This window comes from Maniola hyperantus, chromosome 4 (assembly GCF_902806685.2).
Source record: "Maniola hyperantus chromosome 4, iAphHyp1.2, whole genome shotgun sequence".
In the NCBI taxonomy this organism is placed as follows: Eukaryota; Metazoa; Arthropoda; class Insecta; order Lepidoptera; family Nymphalidae; genus Maniola; species Maniola hyperantus.
Window position 1 is genome coordinate 6,003,650 of NC_048539.1, and position 25,024 is coordinate 6,028,673.

The following is a 25,024-nucleotide window of genomic DNA, read 5'->3' on the forward strand; positions in this document are numbered from 1 at the left end:
TACTTACGCTATATTATGCCAATTCTTAAAGGGAAGCCGATAGGAATCGTGTTATATTGACTCTTCGCCGCTGATAGGTAGACCTTCTGAGTTCTCTAAATTATTCTTGAGGCTAAATAAAAGTCAATCAGTAGAGGTAGGTTTTCTTAATATTCATTGGATGTGTAATGTATTGATGTAATTAAAACTAACAAAAATGTCCACTAGGTATACTATACTTTTTAAAATAAGCATAGGTAAAACATTTATATCATTTTAATAACATAAAAAGGTTGTTAAAATTACATTTTGCCAATCTTCCGTTCTTGTCAGTCCTGTCTACATCTCCAAGCTATTTGTATTTTTCACTTGTCAACAATTTGCAAGCAGAAATATTTCATCATCTGATGTGGGCAGCGGATACAAGATTGCTGGGTTCAAAAACAAAATTAGTCTTCCTACAAGTTTTGAAGGTATATCCATCTATACTAATATTATATCTGTCTGCTTCTTCGTATAGAATTATTAGCTTGCATCCTGGCGACGACGGTCATACTTTTGATCTCGTAAAATCAAAGAGTTTTTGAAAATCTCACCGGATTTTCAAAAACTGGGATCTGTACGAACCAAGTCGCGGGCATCATCTAGTATAACTATTTAATGCTACAATAATATACCAAGCTTAGCCCGAGGCCAACCTGAGGCGCATGATGACATTTCCTTTAGCAAACCCAAAAATAATAGGTAATTTGGAAATATAATCTATATTTAAAAAATATATGAGCTTGGTATATGAAAGGACTGAAGCTGACTGACTGACTGACTGATTAATCAACGCACAGCTCAAACTTCTGGACGGATCAGGCTTAAATTTGGCAGACGTGCAAAAGATTCACGGATTGCAATTTTGTATGGAGAAAAGTAACACGGACGAGGCTTGGAAGACTCGGCAATGGCACGGTCTTCTAACTGATACATTCAGTCGGTATCTTCTTACATTTTCCGATCTGTGTGTCTCGGACGTGACACGGCTCGGGCCCGGCACGGTCTAGCATAAATCATCCTGTAATATAAGGATAAAGGGCAATATTATGAATTGTAGGTGTTTAATATTAATAACCCTAATCTAATCCTATTTGATTAAACATGCCATGCCATCCATTAACGGATGGACATTCGCTTAACTAAGTTTGCTGCCCCTAAACGTATGTCCCTCGTGGTAAGTAAATATAGATGATGGAATTGGGTTTCATACGATCAATACCTTTACGATCTTGTAAGGGTTTTAACCTAGATACAAAATTGTACACACCCTTCTTACATAACAACAGTGAAGATAGCTCAAAAAGGTCAAGGTTGGACGAGAAGTAAAAACCCTTAAGTTCGACCTCGCCCAATGAACTATTCAATAGTTTTCTCATCTTTGCAGCTTCATATTTAGGTTGAAGCCTGAAAAGGAATAGTAATCATAGGAATCAAAGGAATATATTATCAAAATATCGTGAGAAATACATACCTGAGTGTTCTTCATAATGCTCTCAAAGGTGTGTGAATTCCAATTGCATCTGCCAATTCGTCTCTGCCGCCGCAGCAATTGGCCAGTCTGGTGGACTATAGCTAAACCCTTCCCTTCTGAGAAGAGACCAGTTCTCAATTGTGAGCCGGCAATGGGTTGATCATGATGATGACGATGAGGCTTCAATACTATATTAAATACGGATGTGGACCCAGGAAAAAGCTGGTCATAAATCTGGCTGGTTATAAATCGTAAATACCGCTTGTTAGTCCTTCAAATCTAATTTCTGATACGATACATAAACACACCAACTTTAAAAATAAATTGTACCCACGCGGACAACCTTGGGACTTTGTTGCACCCAATTTGTCATTGTTGCTTACACCAACGTTAGAAACTTTCATTGGGTCACTAATTTCATAGCATTCTTAGGCATTTCCAGCTAGCATGCCTAGGCAAAATCAATAGTCTTGTTTCATGATAGTCGAGCAATTGGATTTTATTTCATTTAAAAGAATCTTGTTTTGATTGTTATTATTTATTCATTATTGCAGCTTTTTTTCGGTACAGGAAAGTAATAGTTTCTCCAATGGACAAACAAAAGGTTAATGTGCTGCGTTGTAAAATCCATACTAAGAATATTATAAATGCCATAGTGTGTCTGTCTGCTGCTAGATTTTCACGACCCTTCTGTGTAACAGAGAATGCTTGCATCCCCGGAAAGGACAATAGGGTACTTTTTGTCTCGGAAAATCAAAGAGCTCCCACAGGATTCTTGAAAACCTAAATTCACATCGACAAAGTCGCGGGCATCAATCAAGTAAAGAGGTTCAACGTATTATATTTGAAGATTTTTCTGACAAATCCAGTTTGTTTTTTAAGTATAGTTGTAAGTTATAGTAATTGTAGTATTGAAGCCGTGTGCGGTGATGTTGATACGCAAGGACGTTGATACGCAAGGACGGCCGCATTCATGTCTACTCGCAAATTCCACTATGTGGAACATTCGCATTTATTTTATTCATCGTCTTGGTCACTCGTAAAACACTGTCATCGCGCGTTATTTTTTTTATTTGTTCTTCAATTTGTTCATGTTTTATTTTAAAAAATTAGCTTATGCTCGCGACTTCGTCCGCGTGGACAACACAAATTTCAAACCACTATTTCACACCCTTAGCGGTTGAATTTTCAAAAATCCTTTCTTAGCGGATGCCTACGTCATAGTAGGTATCTGCATGCCAAATTTCAGCCCGATCTGTCCAGTAGTTTGAACTGTGCTTTGATAGATCAGTCAGTCAGTCAGTTATTCACCTTTGCCTTTTATATATTTAAGAATTTAAGATTAATTTTTAAATAAATCTTAAAAAGCGAGCCTGGAGTAAATAAGTATAGTTTTAATACTTACTTTAAGATTAATATTCGATAGTCTAAAAATTACTGCCATTCCCTACTTAAATCTTAATCTAAATAAAGCTCAATGCGGACATCAGGACATTTACCTACAGTATTTTCTAAAAATATATAAGAAAAAGCTGACTGACTGACTGATCTATCAATGCACAGCTCAAACTAATGGACGGATCGGGCTGAAATTTGGCATGCAGAAAGAGATTGTGACGTAGACATCCGCTAAGAAATTATTTTTGAAAATTCAACACCTAAGGGGCTAAAACGGGGATTTGAAATTTGTGTAGTCCACGCGGATGAAGTCGCAAACACAAACCAGTTATTTATATGTAAATACAAACGGATAAATTCTTGGACTGGATATATTACATAAGCGCACATGCTCACAGTTTCACGTGTAGGTGAGCAGTAGAAATATATGTGAACATACTAGGATACATGTCCATTTCCTCCCTATTGCACCAATTGCGCTCATTTGCGGACGACACTGGACTAATTGCGGTACACAATTAGCAGCGGAATGAACGCGTACCTCACGACATTCGGCCGTGACATTCAATGTAATTAGCCATGAAACGCTTAATAACAGTATCTGATACACTGATACCCAAACATGTTTTACACGAATTAAGGCTTCAGAATGAAACACATCTGTTCTCTCTGCGTCCCATCCGTCCACCAAGGATCATCCTGTGGATGAAGTTGCACCATGTGCCTCGGTTCTTTGCATATAGACATGCAGACACTCGTAGACTTGGCTATCGAGAATGGTGCGGATTTGATGCAACTAACGCATCGGACTACGTTCTGTGCGTTTTAAGCAATCAAATATCACTTGCTTTAACGGTGAAGGAAAACATCGTGAGGAAACCTGCGTGCCTGAAAGTTTTCCATAATGTTCTCAATGGCGTGTTAAGCCAATTCGCACCTGACCAGCGCGGCGTGGTGGATTATTGGCCAACCCATATTCGTTCTGAGAGAAGACCCGTGCTCAATAGTAAGCCGGCGATGGGTTGATGATATTGAATTAAGAGATAAAAATACAAAAAGAAGATGAGAGATATATCCCTCAGTTTGAAGATTGATACTGGATGAAACAATTGCCTTTTAATAATTTCTTAGTGAGACTATTACACAACCTCCCAAGGCTAAAATCAGTAATTTTGAACGGCACGATAATCCGTGTAGTAGGCACAATAGGTTATCCCAATACTGTAGCAAGCTACGATTGATAACACTCAAAAGGGGCGCTACGCTCTGCTAAACATGTAACAACAATAAAAGAACCAATCAGCTTTCTTGGGTCTTGGTAAGTCCCAAGAAAGAACCGGTGCTTTGTGAATTGTGACTCAACTGTTACTTTAATTTGATTTTCCTCATACCATCTTGATTCACGTATCTTATCGGTATTTAAGGGTGACGATGTGGGTATTTATATAAAAAACCACATCATAAAGTTTGTAAGATTATATTATGTATTAGGAATATTTCAATTGACATTATTGTTTCTTTCGCGATTCATACTCAATGGGTCTTAATATCATACTTGTCTAGTTACATATTTTATGTATTGCATAAAATATTAATACATAATATTTCCTTTTTCTTTTTCGATGTTAATGATAAGATTGTTAATTTCTTATCTCATGCCAACGAATAATTATTGTACACTTTATTTGTATAAGTACTTACTTCAATTAATTGAAAGATTACCTCCGAGAACTTAATGATAATCCAGTAAAACGTGCAAGGTAAAGTCAAGTAGACGTAAATCCTGTTTGACCTTAAATTCAGTTTAATAGGAATTCCTAAACAATGTTCAGAAAGAATAAGATAAATGTAGCAGCTCTGTTTTACTGCATCTTGATTAAATAATTTTTTATTAATCGTATATTCTTGGCCAAGGAACATTTATCGCTATTTTAAGATTCTAAACTGTCCATAATATTCAAACAATTCGATTCTGATTCATATCAACCAAAAATATTATAAAGCCCCAGATAGGCAAAGCTCATGCAATTGTATTTTAAAAAGTGACGACAATTAATTCATACGCGTGTGTGTGACTTTATAATATGCGTAGCGATTAGCGACACACAGACTACAGATATTGGCGCGGGTTTGAAGCACCTTTTGACACTTTCGAGCATGCTTGCTTCAAAAAATGCGATCCGTTACCGGGTTGATATCAATTGAATTCTATGTGATATCAACTTACACCTACATCGCCAATCATGAACATATTCAAAAACGTTCTGAATGCGAACTGTTATAGCTACTGTAGTGGGCAGATATTGACATTGAACGGGTAATAAGCGCTACCAAGACTACGATTAACTGTGTCAACACAAAAGACAGGCTGGACATCTATTGCACCTTTATAAATAGTAGGTGAATTTAAATGTGCTGCGGTAGTTATATGTTCCTTTGTCTCGTAAAATGCTAGCGCAATAAAAGACCTTCACTGTCATTAGGGTCAACTAGCTTATAATTCAAATCGCCACCACAATACCCATTCACTCACGCATATTGTGTCTTTTTCCATAATATGTATTGTCGATTTGACTTGCATGTGCAATCGTAATATCATATGCAATATTATAACTGTAAGCCAAGAAAAAAACTGTTTTGTTCTTGTTTGCCTATCGAAGCTTTCTTATAAGGTAACATCGGTCGCTATTATATTAATTACTAGCTGATCCCCGCGGCTTCGCCCGCGTAGATTTAGGTTTTTAAAGATCCCGTATAGCCTATGTCACTCAGGAATAATGTAGCTTTCTACTGGTGAAAGAATTTTTAAAATCGGTTCAGTAGTTCTAAAGATTACCCCCTACAAACAAACTTAACGACATCGGGCCGTGCAGCAGAAATCGTAATATTTTAATTTCGCCATAACTTCAAAACCAAACGTCCAATTTTAATCATTCAAAGACCAAATATTATCTCCATAAACTGTTCTTAGTGATGAAATCATTTATTTTGATAAGGATTAATAGCATGAGTAAAATAAACGCGTTTAAATGTAGTCCAAAAAAAATTCAAGATTTTTAAATAAAAAAATAGTTGCTGTGCCTCACTCGACATAGATGGGTATAGTGTGTCGCGGACTTTTTTGTAGATATTTATAAGATCTACAATTAATTAGAACATTTTATGGTTCTATCTTTTATAGTTTAGGCAGCGTACGCAAAATAAGTAACTTTTCTGGTTGATTTTTTACACCTTGTGTCCGAAAAACCCAAATATCTTACGGAACCCTATTTTTTTCCAAAATAAAATATAGCCTATGTTACTCGTGGATAATGTAGCTTTCGAATGGTGAAAGAATTTTTAAAATCGGTCCAGTAGTTTTTGAGCCTATTCAGTACAAACAAACAAACAAACAAACAAACAAACAAACAAACAAACAAACAAACAAACAAACAAACAAAGTTTTCCTCTTTATAATATTAGTGTAGATTCTGAAATGGTTTTCTTATAATATCAAATTGTTACTACGCAGCTTGCAAAAAATACAAAACAAATTAATATAATATTTTAATTACATAATACTGCTTATTTTACTTAATATATTTCGTCATAAGAGTCAGTATGAGTAAGTCATTTAGTTATTGCGCCAGTTACTTACAAACCCGTATCAAAACGTAGACCACATGCATTAAATGCGTTCCACATTGATGAATTATGGTCATACTACAGCCCAACTTCTCTAATTTTACATTTTCTTTCTAATTACCATAATACTGAAAAAGACCACCAAAAAAAGTTTCTGATTCTGTTAAAATGAATCAGTTTCCGTGATCTGTTTTTAGTAGTTACAGTTGTAGGAATTGAAAGTCTATTAACGACAACGAATTTGAAAGCGATACGTAATATGTGTGGTTTATACTAAATACTTTTCGCATCCGCATTCTTAAAGGATTTTGTCTTCTTTGCCTGTGTAGTATTTACCTTTCAGCAGGTTTATTAAATTCTTAAAATCCCTATCTAATATCTATACTATATGTATCAATATCTAAACAAACGCTTTGAATAGTGTTTTTGAGTATTCTCTTATTATCACTACTACAGGTAAAGATAAGATCGATTAGTTGTTAGGTCATATATAGTAAAACTAGTTTCTTCCCGCAACTTCGTCCGCGTAGACAACACTAATTTCAAACCCCTATTTTACCTCTTTAGGTATTGAATTTTCAAACATCCTTTCTTAGTGGATGTCTACGTCAGAGTAGCTATCTGCATGCCAAATTTCAGCCCGATCCATTCAGTAGTTCGAGCTGTGCGTTGATAAATCAGTCAGTCAGCTTTTGCTTTTATATATTTAAGATGAGTTACCCTTAGGTAAATGATTAATCTTCACTCTCCAGTCTCCAGATTGGAGGCCAAACATTTATCTAAGGAGTTGCGTACCTACTGGGTACTTCCTGATTCAGAGTTATATTGACAATAGTCAGTGATTTATTGTCGAATATTGATCTCTTTGCTTCATCATAACTGACCTAATTTTCCGTCATTGCACTTTCGTTTCCTCGTTGGTATGAAAGAAATGAAACAGACGCGACGGTCTTTCCCTTCGTATAACTTATCCGTCCGGTTGTGCAATAGTAAATAATCACGACTGGGCACCGCGTGCGTGTGATAGTGCGCGTAGGCCGTTTCACAATATCCACGAGTCCACGAGTCATCGACCTCGTGTTTCTGTAGGTTACTAGATACAATACGCGTTTCCGTACCCACTTAAAGTCTGTCTTAATAATAATAATAATAATAGTTTTTTATTTTCAGGCATAAAACAACCCATATACACATTTACAAATTACAATAAAATAAAATTAACACTATAAAACATACACATACCTTACTTATGCAAAACAATAAGTAAGTTCATATAATTTTTGTAGACCGTAAAAAATTAACTAGTTAGCGCTACTTTGTATTGACGTCAATTATATTGTACACGAAACCTCTTACGAATTAAAGAAACGGGTCTTAGAATAGTGTATTCTTTTATTTTTTATTTATTTAACTTTATTTATAGTAATTTTATACTAAAACGTAAATATACACGTACTATAATTGCAAAGCTGGTCGTTGGTGATTATACTAAGTGAACGAATGAAGACTTCACACTTTGCTATATTAAAGAATAGGCGGTCACTCCAAGATTTTGCATAGAAACCCAACTCTACATGATCGCTCGCGCCCCTTTGTAATCTCGCTCTGATGGCGACCGCCGCGCCGCCCGCGCCGCGCGCGGCTGACGTTCCCACTTCGTAGTCGCTTTGGTCGCGTAGGTTTGGACGATGCTTTATGCGATTAACATGCAACCCTTCTGGATTGGATGACTCTCTGTTACTGTCAGTTTTTGATTGCTCTATGGTTGCGACAACTGCAGACAAGTTTGGCAACAGCGCTGCAGAAATTTAGTGATAAGCGCAGCTTTTTTTTAATTACCATTTGCTTGCATAATGGTTCTCGAATCTATCCGCTTACCATTGATTAGTGTTAGTTACAATTGCCCATGATTCAAGATTATAAATCCTGTTTTTTTTTCTCTCGATTTCTCAAGATTGCGTGCAGTTGATTGAGTAATGTGTTTTCTCATGGATTGTCGATTGCTAATATGTATCGTTACTTGGAAACATTGTAATTGTTATGACAATTTTGTAACAAAGTTTGATTAGTTTGCTTTGTTGATAGAAGAAGTAGATAGTAGATAATATAGTACGCGACACGTCGAAATGGCAAGCGGGGAGGGAAAGTCCCGCACACCCGCACAGCCCTTGCGCTGTGCTTGTGCGGGTGAGCGCGGGTGACGTGTGGGTGTACGGGGCGTCCCCACGCCTCACACCCCGATTGCCATCTCGACCTGACGCGGAATATACACATTTTACGGTTAACGATGTCAAGTGGTTTGTACAAAATAAATCAATATCTTGAACCATTACAATGTTTAATAATCCCAAACCACTTATATCTTAATATTATGTTATTAAATCACAATAATATTTATGTTTTGGATTGATGGTTGCTGTTTTTAATGTGCCTATTATTTTAAATTAAATGATGCATGCGATTTCGTCCGCATGGATTTAGGTGTTTTCCCGTGGGAACTCTTTGATTATCCGGGGTAAAAATTAGCCTATACCCGTCTCCGGGATACCAGCTTTCTCTGAGATAAATAGTTGATGTTCGTGAATTTAGGTTTTTAAAAAGTGGGAGTTCCCACGGAATTTATTTTCTAGGTGAAAAAAGTAGACAGTCTCGGAGCTGTCTCTGCACGAAATTTTATCAAAATTGGTGTTAAAGATGAGCCATGAAAATGAAACAGACAGACAGACACTCTTTTGCATTTATCATATTAGTATACTATGAACTAGTGACCGCTCGGCGTAATTATTATAAATCCTCTGTTCCATATTTATATGGGAATTTCGAAAAATGCGCCTTGCTTTATCTACATTATAATAGGGAACCTCTGTGCCAAACAGCTTTCACGGTCCAAGTTATAAGTTTTCTATTTGTGCGTTTAGAGTAACATGCAAGTGTCTGTTTGTATCGTATATTCATTCTATATTATTAATAGTAATCTGTCATACAATCCGGCGTAATGGACACCGTGGACATAGTATTATGTATAAGCAGCAACATTCTTTGTGGCTGTGGTTTATAAGCCGTCAAGAGTTTCTTTATTTTGAGCGAATTGTATAATTGTTATTTATCTTACAAGTGCGGTAAGTTAGTGATTAAGGTCGAGGCTTAAAGAAACTCGAGCCAATGCACGCGTGTCTGATATCACTTTTTTGAATAAAAGGCATCCGAAACTTTCCTTAATATACTTACCAGAAAAAGAAGTATGAAAGAAATAGTTTCTTATAACCGCACAGTCTTTGCAGGCGGTTCGGTAATATTTTTATAGCAATTGCGCCTTAATAGTCATCTACTTTCAAAGTGTTACGATGCTGAAATAAGAGCAAATTTAGGAAAGCCTATTTCACAGATCCCACCCCCTTCGCTCAATCACGTTGCAACGGGTGGAACGGATTGACGTGATTGCATGGGTATAGATAAAGACCTGGAAAGTGACATAGGCAATTTTTTATTCCGGAATATCAAAGAGTTCCCACAGGATTTTTAAAAACTTAAATACACGGAGACGAAGTCGCGGGCATCATCTAGTTTATAATATCTTTGTCTGTAATAAATTTTTTCAATGTTTGACATTTTTATGTTTGTAAAGTAACTTATTCAGACTAAGTTTGTCCTATAGTTTAATTAAAAAACTTGTCAGAAAAAACTGGTCAAGTGTGAGTCGGACTCGCAGACGAAGGGTTCCGTCGGTAGTCGGTACCATCGTCCAAGATATAACACTAGCACAATATTATGTACTTCTTAATTTTTTTTAATTTACATGGCGGCCATACTGACATTCGCCATCTTGGTGTTTTATTATTTGTTGTTATAGCGGCATTAGAAATACATACTCTGTGAAAATTTCAACTCTCTACCTATTACGGTTCATAAGATACAACCCGCTGATAGACAGACGGACAGGAGGTCGGACAGCGAAAGCGTAATAAGGTCGCGTTGGTACCCTTCGGGTATGGAACCCTATAAAGAAATGTTGCTGGTCTAAAAATAACTTATCAAATATAGTTTTCCGTTCTAAACCGAGCAATAAATCGGTAGTAATGTCTCTGATAACGTGCACGCCAATAATCTTAATGAGAACATGTAGACACGAGATAAAGCAGAATCAGCGATGTTTGTAAATATAGGAGTGCGATCGCGTCCGGTGTCAAGGACGCGCCCTCCATCTCCTCCACTTCTCCGATTAGCTCGAGCGAGTCCACTTTACCAAGACCTCTTCACACATGCTCACTTGACCGCACTGTGAACATCTAACGAAACGTCGCGGGCCACTTGTAAATGGCTCCTCGTATCCCTAGGGGTCGACTTCTAGTCAAGCCGTTTACGAAACATTTATATAATAACGAGCTTTAATCATTCCAAGTTAGACGCTTTGTTTCTCTTATGGTTGATTAATCACAGTTCAATATTCTAACTAAGCTTAATCAAAATCGGAGTCAGTGAAGTGTGACTAAATTTTAGATTCATGACAGCTATACTTGACTATTTCAGAACAAATTGGTAAATATTTTTTTAAATTGTCTATTTACTCCATTAATATTGGCGAACTCAAATTTCTTTTACAAAATATGATTTTACATCACAACTCTTAAATTTTTTCAACTCTTCAAATATTTATTTTCACAACAACTTCAGTTAAGTATTTCATTCGAGTTTTACTATAAAATAATACGAATATTTTACATATTCTGCAGCCGCATTCGATTTCGTACATTTATCATTTTGAAATTATCTTTTTACTGTAGTTTTTGCTAAGCCTCTTGTATTTTTCATTCTGATGTAGGTACTGTTTTATTTTTATCACATGACATTTTTATACATTTCCTAATTAATGTTTTATAACTCTTTTCCGGAACAACTACTGGCATAGCCAATGTAAACAAAATGACATAATCCTAATTACTGGGTATTAAAATGGTTATAATAAATTAAATAGCTAATAAAATAGATAACGGATTTTTATAGCAGCCAGTATATCTATCTAGTTATTTTTCCATGGCACTGTGCGTAGTTAATGTCCCTATAGGGTGTTAGGCAATATTCGTATAAAATTATATGGTTTATAAGTTATATTGGTTGGGATTATATGGTTTATAAACCAAGATAAGCGTAGGAAATTAAATAACTCATGAATTAAAACAAATAGTGCCATTGATAGGTATCTAAGAAACTGGATCTTAGTTCTTATTCACGTGTTTTGGCTTTTCAATATGCTATTTAATGTTTTCATGTATGAACCTATAATTGAATTTCAATTCAATGGGTTCAATGTGTATGTATGAGTGAGTGTGAGTTTGTTTTGCCGTAACTTTTAAATGCCCGAACAGATTTGGATGTATGGGCTATCGTAACATCATCCTCAAGGACACTAGCTATAAACTTTTTGAAAAAAAAAACAATATAGTAGAGCACTCATGTTTTTTAATTATTTTAATTATAGGCTTGTTCAACTTTTGCTTTCGAGCTTGCATACATAAGTCCCTTGCTCTATCATAGCGTATAATTTCAAAATATTCTCTCACGTTTTCTACACATTAAATAAGTAGGTACCTTCAGCACTTTGTTGTATTATTATTCTAAACTTATGATGAAAACGGCAATCCCAATTATAAAAGAACAATGCATTAATAGGTATTTTGTATACAAAAGAGCGTATCATCTGGGACCATTCTCATCAATTGCGATTGTGGTCAAGCACTTCTCGTCATACGTAAAAACCGGTACTGTCAGTATGCAAAATAAGTGACATGACGTGTTACGCTAAATCTCCGAGGATAAGTAATGTTGTAACCAGTGCGCTAGTAATGAAGAAAGCTGTTATTTTTTTATCTCATACACACATTATAAAGTTGCTCCCTACGCACAGTAGGTAAAACTCTGCACCAGGATAGCGATACCATGTGCCACTGAATTAAAGAAGCGTCATCTATTGAAACAAGATGACATGGTATTCTAGAGAACGTTTTTTGACAATGTAACATCGGTGTCAAAAACGCTCTTTCTGGTGATGTTGTCACAAAACGACCGCTACATGGCAGCATCGCTATCCTAAAAAACCGGAAACAGTAGCAAACTAAGCTCGAATACTTGGGTATTTTTTCCACTGATAATAAAATCTACAGTTCCTACTTACTATTCGGTATTAACATAATAGTTACGACTCTATTTAAATTGGATATCGTCCTTATCCAATTGAATTACAGTCGGAAAAATAGAAGATTTTGTAACCACAGCGTTTGCAGGCGTGTGAGTCCCTGAAAAATTCTTTAAACCACTAAATAAAGGACAGTGCGTGAAAAGTGTTCGAGCATGCAAATGGAGATTGTCGCTCGGTCTCCGTCTGCGAATTAAAAAATTCTAGTCCAATCCGAGGTATAGAAAAGTTGTTTATTCAACAAAATTAGTGATTAGATTACTGATTATTATTATTTAGTTAAAATCACCGTAAAAATACGCAATACATTATACTGCACGATGCTCGTATTTTATTTATATTTACCATAGCACGAGTCCATGTGATATTATTGTAGTACTGTATTTAATATGCAGTTTCATGCTATAGTACTTTCCATTTTATCACGTAGCTATAACTTTGCCACACATTTTTATGAATGTTTATTTTTTTTTGCATTGGACAAACGTCCCTGTACTTTATTGATATCGCTACTACCGGACGTTAACTTTTTATTTTGGCCAATGCATTATTTCTAGAATTTGCTACTCAGACAGTTTATTAAGGACTTACCATAAAGTGTGTCGCGATAAATATTTTTAATTTTACTGTCTTTTTGAAACTTGTGCATTATTACTTCCTTGGTTCCCCTGTTTTAGGAAGTTGCGATGTTAATGATCGTAAAGCTTTGTGGTTTAAAAGAAATAATGAATTGTCTGAGTGGTATGACTAGATGTTGTTCGCATGTTGCGCCTATGCTAGCCCTTGGTTGTGTTGCATGCAGGTCTAGGCGAGCGTCGCAGCAGCTTTCCCGGAGCGCCGAAAGCATTGACCAGGCGTACAAAAGGTAAAATTTTCATTTTTTACTCAAATAGTTACTCATAGTCATTCAGTGCGCGGAAAATAAGTACTTAGTGCAATCTGAAGTCGCAGCATGGCGACTTATGCAGGTTATAGACAGAACTAAATACACAAGACTGAGATCTGTTTTTGTCAGTCATACGCCTCGTGTTCAGATTGGACTACTATTTTGCGCGCGCTATACCGTAATTTTTAATGCACTTTAGAAGTTAGTTTGGCTAGTTTACGATTTTACTTTTTAGCTGCTTGTAGGTAATGTGTAATCTTTTTTTAATTTTTTGTTTTCTTCTCCACCCTACTAGGAATTCTACAATGTCAAAATTGGTTGTTGATTATTATAAAACTTTATTTTAGACGTTAGTGAAATGAATACTCAAAGATTATAGAATGAATGATTTGTGACCTACATCTGTATTATGTATACTTAAAAATCAAAATCAATAGGTAGCGTAGCGGCAGATTACTGTCTGCTCTACTTTTAATATCCATGATTGATTTAATTTGCAAGCTATCTAAAACATAATTAATTAATTAGATAGTTATCGTGCGGCAGAGTCTTAAGTGTACCTATGAAATAGAGCCGTGATAGCCTAGTGGTTAAGACGTCCGCCTCCTATTTGAGAGGTCGGCAGTTTGATCAAGAGCACGCACCTCTAACTTTTCGGAGTTGCGTTTTAAACAATTAAATATCACTTGCTTAAACAGTGAAGGAACACATCGTGAGGAATGCCTCAGAGTTTTCCATAATGGTCTCAAATGGTGTCCGAAGTCTGCTAAGTCGCACTTAGCCAGACTTAGTGTTGCGGACTGCGACCTAAACCCTCCTCATTCTGAGAGGATACCCTCTGGTCCTGGGCCACCTATTGGCTGATCATGATGATGATGATCAGATATAATTTAACGAAAAACGATTCAGTCCGGCTGTTTATTTACGCAGTGCCCTAAGAGCTATTTACGGAATTTTCTTTCAACACATGCCAATTATTTGTGTGCAGTTACAAAGTTTTTTAACAAATTCGCGTCACTCGCGATCGTCAAACCGGCCATTACATTCTGTCTGTCTCGAGGAATTTATGTTCTTTTGCTCATTTTTAGTTTAAACGCTAAAATTTTAGTCCTCATTATAAAATTACAAATAAGTCTGGATCGTGTCTAACTTTTACTAACTCAAAAAGGAAAAATAAGTTCTGATGTACCTACTACACGTCTGCCTTCAGCGTAGGAGGAATTCCTGGCCTGGTGTTTACGATATTTAAACATAATATTTCATTGCGCCATTTTGTGGTATTTTATGGAAGTGATTTTAGGATAGGTAAAGCGATGTAGCATACTTTAATTTAATCACAGGGCCTTGAAAAAATTGATACGATGATAATTTTTTAAATTTTTTACTCTGTTCTCTATATAATATTACATATCTACTTACAAGATATCCAATAATAAGTTAATTAGGTATCTACTTAATATTATTCAGTGTAAGTACACTACAGTACGTAGGTACGTATGACAAGGAATGATAAAAGTCTGTAAAATTCTAGATTAATAGTAGACTAATTTTTTTAACGTAAACCACACGATAATGAATGATTGATGAGATAAGATAATATATTGTAACCTACGCATTATATTTGGTGACTATCATTCAAGTCTGTGGGTGGTCTATATTATTTCGCCTCAAAAACTTCCGATATTATGGCTTCAGAACACATTGGCCGAATGCGTTCGACGAATGCCGACTAACGTGTAAACGCTGCTTGAGAATTGTGTCTAGATCTCGAGATCCTTTGATGTTTGCATGGAAACCTTGGTGGGTTTTCACTTTGTATCCACCTGTTAGAGAGATCACGCCTCATCCGATCCGAATCCGTGAAAATACGGATATAAAAAACTCGGACCGTATTCGGATATTGCTAATCCGTTCTCTGATTTATCTGAGTGGACATATTTAACATATTTACGTCACTGTCCGATTTGAATCCAAGGCACATCCGAGATATGGACTCACGGATGACGGAGAGATATCGGATGTCGGATGTAGTGCGTAAGCTACCATACCATAAAAATAGTTCTATGACTACTTCGGAACGTATTTTCACGGACTCGGATCGGATGAGTGTGCTAGATTAGCCTCAGAAGTATAGAGACAATAGAGTCAGGAAATAACCTACTGAGAGCCTAAACCTTAGTTCGTTATCAATAAGCTAGGGCGTGGTTGTAGGTAGGAGACAAAATAAAAGATTGTATAAGGAAATAAACTGTTTTATTCAGGGAAAAACTCCCTCCAAATCAAAGTTTATCTTTACCATTACTTATTGCTTTATCATTAAATAATTTATTATTTCCTTTAAGAAAAATCTACCGCCAGTTCGAAAAAGCATATCTACCGAGAGAAAGAACTGGCAAGAAAAAACTCGGCGGTGTCTATCCACAATTATTGAAAAATAGATACAACTATGGTATTACCATAACATATTCAACCCACATCGGGTATAAGCATAAACTATTACAAAGGAATACCAGTTGAATAACAAATTACACATTAAACAACATACATAGTATAACAATAGAAATATAAAATCAACAATATTCGTACCTGTAGGTATGTCACAGCTTCTTATTAAAAATAGGAAAATTAATGATGTCTACCGTCAAAGCAGAGCCATTTATAGCCCTTTGGCTACCCTTTCCATAAGTATAATGATACCATATAAAACTCAAATTCAATAGAGTCGACAATAGAGATTAAACTTTAGTTTTAAATTTATACACTTCAAAATTCCACATTATACTCTATTTAAATCTACAATTACTTTACTTCTAAAATATAATAAAATCAATTTCACCATGTAAGACCTTTGGATTAGCTGCTATATATTATCTGTTACGTCTGTAGTATTTTGTCTATCATTTTGACGTGCCTCTGTTTACAAATAAAATGTCAATGGTTTAGAATTAATTCTTAAGCAAAATCTAAAGAGTTTAGTAGCAATTTCAAGAAATAAATAGCAACTCTAACCATTTATCTTATACGGCCAAACTGACAATTGCTTCGTTCTCGAAGCAACAAAATAAAAACAAACAATTCGTAAAGTAATTTTTTAACAACATCAAAACATTTTTTTTTTTTTTTTTTTTTTCAAACAACATGTCTGTGGCTTCCAACAAAATTTAAAAAAACATTTTAAACATGTGTGTGACATACAAAATTACCACACAGTTTACTCTCAAAAATACAAGAAATATTTTTCTCGCCACAGCACATAAATGTTTCCAAACAAGATATCCTTTAACCCCATTGGTTTTAAACCAATATCAAAAAATATTTTTAACACCACTGGTATTAAAGCGATATTATAAAAATAGTTTTCAGCACCGTTGGTTCCAACGTTTTAAAGTATCATCTACAAAATATCCTTCAACACCATTGGTTTTAAGGCAACATCGTAAACCATCATAAAATTGTCCCTTAACACCATTGGTTTTGATCCATATATCACTATACAATTTTTCCATTGATCGAACATTTGATCAAAGTTTTAAATAAATTCCAATAAAATATAGAGATGAATATTAAACAAAGAAAAATTGCAACTGAACAAATTGTAAATTATCAGAATTTAAAATAATATGTTTCATAAAAAAGAACCATCAAAATGAAAAAGTTACAAAAATATTAATATTTCAAAATAAGTTAAATCATAAGAACTTTTTTTCAATTTCAAGTTAATAATTTTGCAAAAATAATAAAATACCATCGACTCTTACTCCTAAAGTACCAAAGTCAAAAACAAAGGGTAGGTATATAAAAAGTAATTATATGTAAGATATATCAAAACAAAACTAACTACTATGTTAGAAGAAGTAAAAATAATCAAAGAGTAAACTTATCTAATTATCGTTATTTACTTTCAAAAATATTTTCTATTCAATCTCTTTTTGTCTATCTGCAATCAGTCCTTGGACTATACAAAAACATTTGTTGCTTCCCACATCCAATGATGTGCCAACAACCTTCCTTTTTAAATAAATACCAAAACATTTTTCCACAATAAAATATAAAAATCCAAAAAGATCGTAAATAAAAACATAAAGGTAGGTATCAAAAACTAAAATGTCAAAAAATACCACAAAAATAATTTACATTAAAAAGATCGTCAAAGAAGTAATCAATATCAAAAATAGTTAAACACTTCAAACATCAAAAACGTCAAAAAATCAAAAGTATTATTCAAACAAAACAACAAAATACGGCATTAAAAAATATTAAACACAAGTGGGTAGTCAATAATCTCTAAATTCCAATATTCTAAATTTAAGTTTCAGGTTTAACCATAGTCCACCACGCTGGCCAAGTGTGGATTGGCAGCTCCATTACATCACATTACGTAACGGTGGGTATATATAAAAAAACAATGACATCAAACAATCAGTAGCTACTAGACTTAGCGGCATAGCAACAGGATAAGACATCAGCAGCCTAACCTATCCTTATATAAAAACTACAAAAATAAACTCCAACAAAATTTCTTAATTATTGTAGGTAGGTATCACAAATCTTTCATCTCTACGTTTCGCGAGTGAGAACTCCGATGCAAAGTCAATAGCAAATTTACAAAAATGGCCACGCTAATCGCGTTTCTGATCAATGAATCATCAATATTTAACGAATGATGCAATATGTATTTCTGTATTGTTCTTAATTTGAAACAAAATTACAACAAAAAATTTTTTTTTTTTTCTTTTTTTTTTGGTTCTTTTTTTTCCTTCTTTTCTCTCTGTCATTATGTAACACATAAATAAATTATATACATCTATTCGGCCAACCTGTAAGTACTTCGTTCTCGAAGTACTTACATAGGAAATGCCTCAAGAACATAACTAAAAAAAAAAGTAAGATGACTCATCACTCGTAAAACAATATTCAATGATTCAATGTCAACATCACTATCATATAAATTACGAATATACGGCTAGACGTCAGACGTAAATTAAAATAGAACACAAATTAATCATCAGTAAATATTTACTGACAAACTTGCTTTAGTTTTTCACCGCTCGGTCAGTCTGACATTTAACCACATTTTATCGTATGATCATTTAATAAAAATTTCATACCAACTAACTACCTGCAAATTTTTTACATTAATTTACGTAATATCGATTTGTGTTACTAGCTGGGACATCATGCGATTAAACACCTTCAAACATTAATCTGAGTCATTGAAACAGAACATCTATACTGAACACAAAATTACCCGCAAAAATTTTATTTATTTAGTACCCACATCTTTATTTCTATAATACAATTAGTTTTAAAACAAATAAAATGACGACAGGTACTATGAAACTGTGTTACTACATTACACAGAGTATTAATAGGTCCATGATTACGCAATAAAACTTTCTAAGGCCTACCTGCCTGAAAAATTGTCTTGCAAAAAAGTTTTAATTCACTTTCACTTTTTTTTCATACCATATTTTCATATTAAGATTTCCAGATTTCGGGTATCCAATGTCCATTGTGGTACCTCTCGTGGACGTCAGTCATCACAACGCCTGTTGGAACATCTTTGATGGCTTTTCACAAAGCCATCCGAAATGGCCGGTATTTCTGAAACTTGTACAATTGCATTAGAAAAGGCACAATTCAGCCATATCGTATCCCACTTCTGATGCTAGATTAGCCTCAGAAGTATAGAGACAATAGAGTCAGGAAATAACCTACTGAGAGCCTAAACCTTAGTTCGTTATCAATAAGCTAGGGCGTGGTTGTAGGTAGGAGACAAAATAAAAGATTGTATAAGGAAATAAACTGTTTTATTCAGGGAAAAACTCCCTCCAAATCAAAGTTTATCTTTACCATTACTTATTGCTTTATCATTAAATAATTTATTATTTCCTTTAAGAAAAATCTACCGCCAGTTCGAAAAAGCATATCTACCGAGAGAAAGAACTGGCAAGAAAAAACTCGGCGGTGTCTATCCACAATTATTGAAAAATAGATACAACTATGGTATTACCATAACATATTCAACCCACATCGGGTATAAGCATAAACTATTACAAAGGAATACCAGTTGAATAACAAATTACACATTAAACAACATACATAGTATAACAATAGAAATATAAAATCAACAATATTCGTACCTGTAGGTATGTCACAGCTTCTTATTAAAAATAGGAAAATTAATGATGTCTACCGTCAAAGCAGAGCCATTTATAGCCCTTTGGCTACCCTTTCCATAAGTATAATGATACCATATAAAACTCAAATTCAATAGAGTCGACAATAGAGATTAAACTTTAGTTTTAAATTTATACACTTCAAAATTCCACATTATACTCTATTTAAATCTACAATTACTTTACTTCTAAAATATAATAAAATCAATTTCACCATGTAAGACCTTTGGATTAGCTGCTATATATTATCTGTTACGTCTGTAGTATTTTGTCTATCATTTTGACGTGCCTCTGTTTACAAATAAAATGTCAATGGTTTAGAATTAATTCTTAAGCAAAATCTAAAGAGTTTAGTAGCAATTTCAAGAAATAAATAGCAACTCTAACCATTTATCTTATAAGTGCGTAACCGCCCTAAGGCTCTTTACAAAATTAGCTATTCCTAAGAAGTATTTGCAAAAACTTTACAATTGCATTATGAATGTTTCAGGTCGAAAAGTCGCTCCGTGGACCATGGCTTCGCTACCCCGTTTGACTTGGATTCACTGCGCTCCAAAGTGGAAGGAAGGTTCGACGCCGTACACAGAGGTAAACAACACCTTTGATTAAGTATTATTATTTATTACCATAAAGGCTTGGCATCAAAACAATTTTGACTTGCCCATGCTTCGCTAGAAATATCTAAAAATCCCTTGGTGGTGGAGTTTTCAAAAATGCTAAAACATATAGGTTTTCCTAAATTTTTAACCGAAAGCCTACTATTATACTAATTTTTATGGATATAACTTTTAAAATGACCGACCTTTCATATAAACTTTCAACAAAGCTGAGTTTAAGTGGTTATCAAAGACTTGCTCCACTCCGTCAGCAAGCGTCGGCTTAGAGACAGCGCGTGCCAGACCTTCGTTATTTTATAAAAGCTGAAATTTTTTCTGCTTTTATAAAATAACGAAGGTATGGCACGAGCTGGCTCTCTCTCTATTATAATAATGTCAATGAACAGATAGTTAGTTCACACACCATACTTATGCACTATGTAGTAATTCTGCCATCCGGAGCTAGAGGTCTGAATACCGGTCTAGACTGTCCCTGTTTTTTCTTACAGACACAGTACCCAGCAATCATTTTATTGTGTAAGCAAGCTATGCATTCTAAAATAAACTATAATACATACTTTTTAAATAGTAGGTACTTATAGCTGCAACACGAGACTCGAAAATAGAAAGTTTTTATAGCATTCGCAAGTCTCATAACACTTACTGGGGATTCTATAGATAAAATAGTCCTACATTAATTCTGCATATCTAGATAATTGGAAACCCGCATAGATTTGGTGCTCATGCATTTCATTTCTAGGTAGGTTCGTATTATTACAGTACACGACAGTTAGGGAACTTCTAACAAAAAGTCGAAGCATCGACGTCACTGGCAGGGTCAAATGTTAGTACATACATTTAACACAGGTAGCCCTAAAGTAGACCTATTTTCTATGATTTCACGTCACAATAGCCTACCTTATATTTGACGTATCATCGATTCAGAATCAAACCGAGAGTTCCCTCACTCTAGTTCACTCTGTTATTATGGCTTGACATTTTATAAATCTTGCAAACCAACTAACGGAACAGCTGTCAGATCAGGATTCAGGAAATCTATTTCTTCCAAGCTAGCTTACGTGTTTCTATATTCAATCTATCTATCTCGAAGTTGGTAACTTAGGTACCTAACAACGTTGTTATTTCGCAGAAAAGACCATATAATTTTTGAAAAAATCAAGCCGAGTAACCTTATCGACAGGATTAGTAGATTGAATTTAGGAACCACAGATTAGGGATCAGACATTAGAAGGTAATCGCAAATCGCAGAAAATTCCGAGAAAAGCGTAAGCGCTTTGCTCGACGCTTTAGTGCTCTAAAATTTAGTTCTTCATTTGTACCATGGTATCATTGTTAGTCCGCCGCAAGAACGTCCAATACGCCATGCGTTGAACGTCGCTTACGTTTTTATGCGAGAAGCGTCTTATTTACATTTCATGTCAGCTGAGGAAAAATAGATTGTAGCTAGTACCATAACTACGCAGATGAATCACCTTACAAACTTCCTGCTTTAAATAGATACCTCCTAAAATTATACGGGTTCTCCTAGCCTACAAGCCTACAGCCTACTGCAGCTTTGCTCGGGTGTATTACTGAAAATCTTTTCTAAGTGAGGATCTACGTTTTAAACATACCTGTATGAAAAAACTCTAAAGTTTTTAGACCGAGCTATTGAAATTATACGTTAATATGTCAGTTTATCGATTTATATTATAAATATCACAGTAGGTATCTGAATCTGAGCAATAAGGCCGCCTTTAAATACAAATGTTTTAAGTTTTTAGTTTATTTTTTGTCTTGGTTATTTCATGTTTTGTGTGCAATAAAATTTTCTATATCTATCACAGATTTTATTTTAGTTCCAAAATTCGACTCATGTCATCTTGTTTTTGAAAAGTACTCATAAAAGCCAATTAAATGAGGCTAAAGATTTTCTTGCCATTTCTTGCCATGTGCCATCAGAGAGTTTCAATATCCACCTCCCACTAGGTATAGCGGCAATAGAAATATAAATTCTGTGAAAATTTATACTCTTTAACTATTACAGTTCACGAGATACAGCCCGCTGACAGACAGACGGACGGACGGACGGACAGCGGAGTAGTAATATTGTTAGCACCCTTCGGGTAGGAAACCCTACGAAGCTTTTAAAAAGTCCACTTTGATAGATATTCCAAACTCTATAATATATCTATAAGGAAAAGCTGACTGACTGACTGACTGACTGACTGATCTATCAACGCACAGCTCAAACTACTGCACGGATCGGGCTGAAATTTGGTATGCCGATAGCTATTATAACGTAGACATCCGTTAAGAAAGAATTTTTGAAAATTCAATCCCTAAAGGGGCAAAACAGGGGTTTGAAATTTGTGCAGTCCACGCGGACCAAGTAGCGGTAATAAGCTAGTAGGTATATATACGACTAATTATTATGCATAGTATTATGTCCAATTCCAAGTACATAGCTATCTTTGTTGATGTCGTAAAATGTTTTCAGTAGCGGCATATGATGGTCGTTATTGCGATTTAATTAATGATGATTTATTACTTCGGCTATGACTAACGAGTTTATTTAGGAGGAATATCCATATGGAATGCAACTGATGTCATAAACAGATTTACCAACGAAACCGTATAATTTTAGGTTCAAACAGACATGTTTAATTAACTATTTTACTAGTTGTAAAATTATTTTAGAACTAAATGATGCCCGCGACTTGGTCCGCGTGGATTTAGGTTTTGTAAAGCCGGTGGGAACTGTTTGATTTTCTGGGATAAAACTGTTCTTTATTCCGGAAAATCAAAGAGTTTTTGCCAGACAGCCTTAAATTTTAACAATTTATTAAACTTTTAAGTGTGTCTGGCACCACCAGGGTTGCCACCATATTAAGTATCTGGCAATGCATGACGTGATTTTTTATACTATTCCGAAGAAAATATAAAAAATAGACTTAATATTACCTGTTATCTCCCAAAACCACCATGATCTAAACTTCATAGTCGCTGATCGTCCCTCCCTGTGGCAGGGACTGAGAAACTTTCAGCTTTTATAAAATAACGGAGGTCTAGCACGCGCTGACTCTTAGTCCATTAGGTTTGTGTCCAGGATGCAAGCTATCGCTACGCCAAAATCAAGATCAGTTCAGCGGTTTAGTGGTGATAGGGTAAGAAAATAAACCGACAGACTCGCATTTATGATAAATATAGGTAGACCGTATAGTATAAGTACAATAGGTATGGATTATTTTTGGAAATGAAATTACACAATTTAAATTTTGCCCATGACGGTTTTGTTACCGTCGCGATGTTTACCACTGTATTTTGTCGCTTAAGAAATATTGCCGGGTGAAATCATTTTTAGAGGACAAATCAATTTGTTTAACTTCAGCGCATTAATGTTAAACTTAATAAACTTATAAAATGCAAAATTTTACATTACCTGCCTTTAGATAACGGATTTATATTAAATCTCATATTGGGGCCGATTCTCTTGTACACAATCTCTAAACTAAACTAAATTAACGGTTCTAAACCTAGTGCTATCCTTTTAGCAACATTATGAAAGGGATAGCAATAGATTTAGACGTGTCATTTTAGTTTAGTTTAGAGGTTGTGTACAACGGAATCAGCCACAATGGGATACTATACTTTACTAAAATCTTCTAAATATACAAAACAAGGTGACTGACTGACTGACTGATCTATCAACGCACACCTCAAACTACTGGACGGATCGGGCTGAAATTTGGCATGCAGAAAGCTATTTTTTTTTTGAGGGGGTCATTTATTCAATGAGGGGTTTCAAAACTTTAGGGGTTTGAAATTCGTGTAGTCCACGCGGACGAAATCGCGAGCATAAGCTAGTAACTTATAAAGTTTATAGTAGACTGGCTGAAATATCTAGGTTACGCATAAGTAGGTGGGATAGTGAAAACCTTGAAATCCGATACGAAGTTTAGAAGTCATAATTATGCAAATACACGTACTTAGGCGGATTGTGACTTGTTATACTTGTATCATTATTGACATCTCATAGATTGGTCGATGGAGAATAATATTCATCATCATGATCAACCCACCCGCCGCGCCGGCTTACTACAAAGCCTGAGTCTCCTGTCAGAATCAGAAGGGTTTTGGCCATAGTCTCCCACGCTGGCCTAATACGGATTGGTAGACTTCATACCTTTGAGAACATTATGGAGAACTCTCAGGCATACAGGTTTCCTCACGATGCTTAGAATAATATTATAAGCTATTAATTTTAAAATATGTGACCATCTTTTGTACCCTACTTGAGCAAATAAAAGTTATTGATTGCTTGTTTGTTTGAAAATAATTGTCAATCTGTCTCCGATTTAGAGTTTTCTATAAGGAAATATTTTGCATATATTGTTTTCAAAATGCATTCGAAGGGTGAACACATATTCTATTGTCAGTATGTCAAGTATTAAGTGGAATAAGTCCACAAATGACCTTTTTGGCGTTGCATACTATTTCGCTTGTTTCAGTATAGGTGCCAAGAGAGACCAAGTGATTGTTATTACATTTGTTTTACTAAGAGCGCCGTAAGTAATGACTGCGTTGTGTTTAAGTTCCTTTAGTACCTAGGTTTACTTATGGAATCAGAAATGAAGAGATTCGGAGAATAGAGCC

At 35.0% G+C, this 25,024-nt stretch overlaps 1 protein-coding gene across 1 annotated transcript in view; it reads left to right on the forward strand.

The window, feature by feature from the left end:
• mtd (TLD domain-containing protein mustard) overlaps positions 1-25,024 on the forward strand; it is a 114,437-nt gene that overhangs the window by 27,697 nt on the left and 61,716 nt on the right. The window contains exons 3-4 of the mRNA XM_034985454.2: positions 13,510-13,572; positions 20,263-20,360. Of these exons, the coding sequence (XP_034841345.1) occupies positions 13,510-13,572; positions 20,263-20,360 (161 nt within the window). The remainder of the gene's footprint in view (positions 1-13,509; positions 13,573-20,262; positions 20,361-25,024) is intronic.